The sequence below is a fragment of the Mycetomoellerius zeteki genome, unplaced genomic scaffold, assembly GCF_001594055.1.
Source record: "Mycetomoellerius zeteki isolate Tzet28-1 unplaced genomic scaffold, Tzet1.0 scaffold120, whole genome shotgun sequence".
Classification (NCBI taxonomy): Eukaryota; Metazoa; Arthropoda; class Insecta; order Hymenoptera; family Formicidae; genus Mycetomoellerius; species Mycetomoellerius zeteki.
In genome coordinates, this window is record NW_017256127.1 from 1,057,942 (window position 1) to 1,064,146 (window position 6,205).

General features: G+C 31.4%; 1 protein-coding gene across 2 annotated transcripts in view; it reads right to left on the minus strand.

The window, feature by feature from the left end:
• Positions 1-1,789: 1,789 nt before the first annotated feature.
• Positions 1,790-6,205, minus strand: part of LOC108731152 (tetraspanin-7) — a 9,579-nt gene continuing 5,163 nt past the window's right edge. Inside the window, exons 3-6 of one of the 2 annotated variants that reach the window (XM_018461302.1) lie at positions 4,488-4,676; positions 3,331-3,501; positions 2,993-3,124; positions 1,790-2,335 (exon numbers count right to left, since the gene is read on the minus strand). In XM_018461302.1, coding sequence (XP_018316804.1) covers positions 2,180-2,335; positions 2,993-3,124; positions 3,331-3,501; positions 4,488-4,676 — 648 coding nt within the window. In that variant the 3' untranslated portion in view covers positions 1,790-2,179. The remainder of the gene's footprint in view (positions 2,336-2,992; positions 3,125-3,330; positions 3,502-4,487; positions 4,677-6,205) is intronic. The other variant, XM_018461303.1, reaches the window with a different exon arrangement.

A 6,205-nucleotide genomic window follows, 5' to 3' on the forward strand; every position in this document is an offset into this window, starting at 1 on the left:
ATAATACAAAGTTAATTGAATATTTGAATGTTTCGGTATGGAGGGATCTTATTTATAATATCAATGCTCTTCAACCATTTGCTTGAAGAATACACTATTTATACCTTCAAACGAATTAATATTTATGTCTTGCCATTTATTTGAGAAGACTGCATAATTATGCTCATAAGTTACGTTCGACTGTTATATTTATTTTTATTTATTATTTTATTATATATATTTCTTTTTTAATTTCACAGCAAAAAAGCTAAAACTAAATTAAATATTTATATTAAATTAAATTAATTCTCATATTATTTTTTATACATAGAACATAAAGCAATATTTTATAGTAAAGAAATATTGGTTTGTTTCACTATTTTCATCCGATAATAACTCAAAATAGATACGTTACTTCTATTTAATATTTAATACTGATTCTGCTGATTGTCTGATTTAAGTTTCATTTTTTCAATACAAAATCGAATGCCAATTTATATGGATAATAAGGATAGCCACGATTTTAAAGCGCACGATGAATCATGATTAAATATTTAAAGACTGATGATATGAAATATAGCTAATATATGTGGTTCTATATAATATTATATATAGAATGATAGAATATATAGAATTTGTAAGAATGTTAGTGGATTGCAAATGCAAAGTATGGAAGATTTAAGAGTATGAAGAATTTAAAGACTCAAAAGGATTTAAAGACTTATGGAATAGGAGTTTGTAAGAGACTAAGATCCGAAGAGAAAAAGTCGTTGCTACATCTAAAGATTCATAAAATATTAAAATATGTAGAAGTTTGTTTTATCTTTCGCACCATATCGTTGTCATACACAGGCATTCGTGAAATAAACTCTATCGTAACTATTCTTCGCATTGTGATTCTATTGATAAAAATAATAATTTATACTGTCAACATATTTTTGTGTTTTATTCTATTTTCATATATATGTATGTATATATACATATATACGTAATATATGTTATATATATACAGGGTGGGGCATTTTAATCGCCCCAGGTGAATATCTCAGAAACTAAGAGGATACAAGAAAAAGTTTTATATGAAAGTTGTAGGTTTTCTTGGGGGAAAGAAGATGGAAATAACGGATTTTGGATGAGACTTGAAAGTTACAGTATTAATCGCCGGCATTAACAACTTTCATATAAAATTTTTTTTGTATCTCTTTTAGTTTCTGAGATATTCGCCTGGGGCGATAAAAATGCCCCACCCTGTATATGTACACACATTGTATATTATACATACGTTATTTGACTTTCACCAAATTTTAGAACTTATTTAAATCAAAATTTTTTTTCAGTTTGTACAATGTGAATGCGATTCGATATTTTTAAAGTTAGCAGTAATCAAGTCATATTTTTACTGTTGATTCGTAAAAATGCTAGTCATGCGCCGTTCGCATTCTACAACAAATTATTTAATCCTCTCATGTAAAGGAATATGTCATCATGTTTTATTCAATAATCTAGACGTCTCTCATACGTTTTTTAACGTTAAAAAAGTTTCATAAATCATATTACATACTTTCTTCAATACTTAACATCTTAAAGTGAAAAGTCTGAACAAAAGAAACTTGTTCATCAGAGACTACTAGTCTCAGTATATTTCGTATTCTCTTCTGTTTAACATGTTAGTTTGTAGATGCTTTATTTAAAAGATCTTAAGTACTATATATATTAAGATCTGTATATGTTCATTTTAATTGTTGTATGAAATATATTTGAAGATTAATCTTCAAATAAATTCTAAATGTATGAGAAGATTATTACATCTTATAACGGTATTAAGTAAACATACTTTGATATAACATTATCGATTTATATTAATCTTGATTAGAATGATTCATAGATCAGAACATGAAAGCACGAATTTGATCGAGGGCTCAAGTACAACAAAAATCAATACAAGAATTATGCAAATACATAATTATGTATAAGATCCATTTTAGATGTAACTTCATATACAAATGGACCTTATACTATAAATTTTTAATCAATTTTCGTACCAAATCGTCAACTAAAACCGAAGTGGTAAAGTGCGCGCTTGCCTCGATTGAGATCATTTCCGCGTTCCCATTAAATCATATATGTTCGCCGTTGTCGTTAGCGATACAGGCTTTGTTTTCTGATAGGACCGTCGTTGCAGTTTGCGCAAGTGCCATGCCTAAGCAACCTGCTCGTACTCGGCCTTATTGATATTGCTGGCTAGACAGCATGCTAGGAAGATACCGACTAGTGGGAAAAAAGCTACGCCGATCGCCGTACCGGCCACCAGACCGATGTTGCTATTTATGAGATCCAGTAAGCGATTGTAACATCCCTGTGAAAAGGAATTATAAAAAAAGTGTAGAAACTCCCCCAAAAAAACAAGAGATAAAAAAATCGAAAAAACTGCTTAGATTTGACTTCGATTTCTCATATTAATTTTTCTCTTTTCTATCTTCTTTATTCATTATATTTTTAAAAATTTCTATTGCGTTTAATATTCCTTTCTTAGTTTCTTTTACGGATTGTAATTGTCAATTATGAGATAGCAATCAAGATTTTAACACGTCTGCTCAATAAGTTTTATGGCTTACTGTTATTATATACGTCACAATAGAATTTTCATTAAAAATATGCATATAATACATAAAATATTATCTAACAATTAAATAAAACTAATTAAATAATCCTGATAGATAATATACGTTTAATTGTATTTTATACATATTAAACTAGTCACATTATTCAAAAATTTATATTAGATATTTATTTTTTACAAGTGTCTTTTATAAAATTTCATTTTATAAAAGTTCATCATCAATGATCATTAAGGCGCCCATTATAAATAAACCAAGATAATGAACATGTTAATAATTCACTATGTTGCATCCTGATGTAAGTAAAATATTTTTCTTTTCTTCTTTCTATCCCTTTTATCTCTCTCTCTCTCTCTCTGTCTTGCAAAAATTTAGGTAATTAATAAAATATGTACCTCGGTATAAATGTCCTCTACATCCGATGTGTCGCATTTATTCTGTATCACTTTGCAACAGGATAAGGGAACGTCCTTCGACGGATCCAAATTGAGCCAATCAGCATAACCGCGATTCCCACAGCAATGCAACTGTAATTGATTAATTTTTTTCAAATATACGACACAACGCAACTGTGTCGCGAGGAATGAAAAATGAGCAAGTTTTTATCTCTTTGTCTGTCGTAATTCCTCCCGTATAGTGAAATACGAACGTTCAATTTCGAACAATCGACATTCAATTGACAGAACAATCGGAATAACTGAAAGTGAATAGAACACTACATTGAGATACTCACAGTTGATTGCATGGTATCGATGTGACTGCTCTTGGAATTGTCCTGTCCATAGGCAGCCATGCTCTCATTCAGACCTTGATCAAATCCCTCGTTCAAGCTCGTGCGATAAGCGTAAACTGACGCGCCAGCTCCGAGTTCCAGTAAGGCTACGACGGCCAGAAACGCACCGTACTACGCAAACGAAAAGAAAAAAATTATAAAGTTAAATCAATTATTTCAGGGAATCTCTACTTCTAGAAATGATGAAATATGCCAGTCAGAGTAGATCGCTCCGATGACCTTGAAATATGTTGTCAAGGTCATGACCTTGAGTGACCTTTAAGAACCGTCGCTCGTCTTCCGTTAAAAAATGATTAACAAAAAAAGTTTAAGAAATAATGTCTTATTTCTGCTTTATACAATATCAAGAACTACTCCGCATTCGATCCGTCTAGGAACATCAGACTTTTCATGCGAAATGAGGTCCATCCCCACCTTCCTCCTTGTCTCATACGTCACTAGGCAAAGGGCAGGTGGGGACCTCGCTTCGCGTGGAAAGTGCACCCCTAGATAAGAGAGAAGGTGGAATTCGTTTCGAGTAGAAAATCCAACGCCCCTTAATAGAGGGAATATGGAGTAGTTTTAATATTGTATAGCAGAAATAAGACGTTGTTTCTTAAATTTTTTTGGTTAATAACATTTTTAACGAATAACGAGCAATGGCTAAAACCTCTTGGAGGTCACTCAGGGTCATGATCTTGACAACATATATCAAGGTCAAAGTCATCTTCCCTGATCGGCATATAAATTGTAAATGATTCCAAGTGTCGCAGATTTGCAACTTTACATTTACGATATAATTTGTTAATATATCTATAATAATACTGCAAAAACGCAACAAGTATCGTTTTTCTCTTCAAGAGTCTCTTTCCCCTTACATAATGATATCACATCGAGTATCGATTTGTAACTTTATCCTGTCATTCCTGAGGGACCTGAAACCTACTTTAATTCACGACGGAATTCTATTTATAATCTTATATGCGTGGGTGTGTACATACAGACACACGTGTGTCTATTCCAATATGTATTCTGTATGCTGATTCTTTGTGTGGATCATTAATTGTATTATGAAATCATAATAGATTTCTAAACTTCGAAATAGATCGAATGCCTACCAAATACAGGAGAGCAGGATGACCGCGTGCGGTGCAACAGCAAGCGAGGACCGCTGCGACCGCTAATACCGCACCTAAACTCGCAAGTGATAGTAGAGCGGCTCCGCTGCCCTGCACGCTCATATTCATGTAATCTCGCAGCTGGATGCGCATCCATATGCCGATGCATAACATCAACACCCCGGACGCCTGAAAAAATATACAAAACATCAAGGAACTCTCATCGAATAATGTATTTATCGCGAAGTAATTCGAATTGTTTAATTGTTTTTGAAAAAATTAAAGGGCTCCCGAAAAGAACGTTGCATCCAACATTTCTTAAATTTTGCAGGAAATAAAAAGAATAACAAATACAAATAACGCGCGTGTTTTTCCATTGAAACTGTATCACTTTTCAATAAAAATCACTGTATGTAAATATTATTATAAAAATGTTTGCAACGTTTATTTAGGGAGCCCTTCAACTATAAGAAGAGAATGCGCTTATCTATATATAAATAATTACGATAAGGCCATTGATTCTATTAAAAATTTGTGTCTTTGGCGAGTACAGATATCTAATAAAATTAAGATAAATTTTTTTTATGGTATATCTTCTTTATTGGAGTATAATACTGTGCACAATAATGTATAAACATTGTTCGAAGGTGTAATATCTTAGATGCAAAATCTTATTATAGCGAATTCGATCACTTGCATTATACTAAAATAATGCATATCAAAAAACGCTACACATGATGAAATTAGCAAAACGCAAATTAAAAGCATATAAATATTTTGAACAATTAAATATTCAGTAATGATATCATCGTTATTTAATAAATAGAATATTGTATAGATATGTATCGTTTCACATTGTCATAGTTCATTATATTATGCTACTGCATTCAGATATTTTATATAAAGTAATCTTTTTAATGTGTATTAATCCAATGTGTTGCAAGTGATTGAATTCATCACTAGTTTAAAAAATAAAATAATGTCGAAGAAATCGAGAAATGTTACGAATTATTTAGTAATTATCGATCATGTTTATAAGCTGACATAAATAATGGCTACTAATGTTAGAGAAACGATAATGGTCGCGTATGTTTACGAATGTGCGGTCTGCAGATAAGCCCATATAATTAACGCGCTTGAAAATTCTGAACTGATTCAAAGGTTCAAGATTAAATATAAATAGTAGAAATGTATAGTTTGTCACAACGTCACATAACTCACAAATCAAATAGAAAATATGTTTTTATGTAATAAATATTTTTAATATATTTTATGAATAATATATAATCGAATAAAAAAATATACACCACTCACAAATTTAATTTATAATTTTATTTAAATATATATATATATATATATTACTTTGTGTTTATTGGGTTAAGATTTTACTTAAGACAACTTTAAATATTAAATACCGATTATGAATGCCGGCACATATATATTCGTCAGAAAAATTTTAAGATAGAGAAGATGACTATCGATTGACTATCGATTACAAGTAACTTCTTTTTTAGAACGTGGCGATCGAAGCTGGATATCGCTCGGTTCAATAAGCTATAAAGATTTCATTCCGGTTGCCGTCGTTATGGGAATCTCCTGCATTTGTCGAGAAAACGACGCCGCTCATATTGCAAAGCGCCATGGTTTACGGAAGATACGAACGATTGAGTCATAATAAAAACGGGATTGGCAGCCCACGAGAGATAGCATATGAAGGG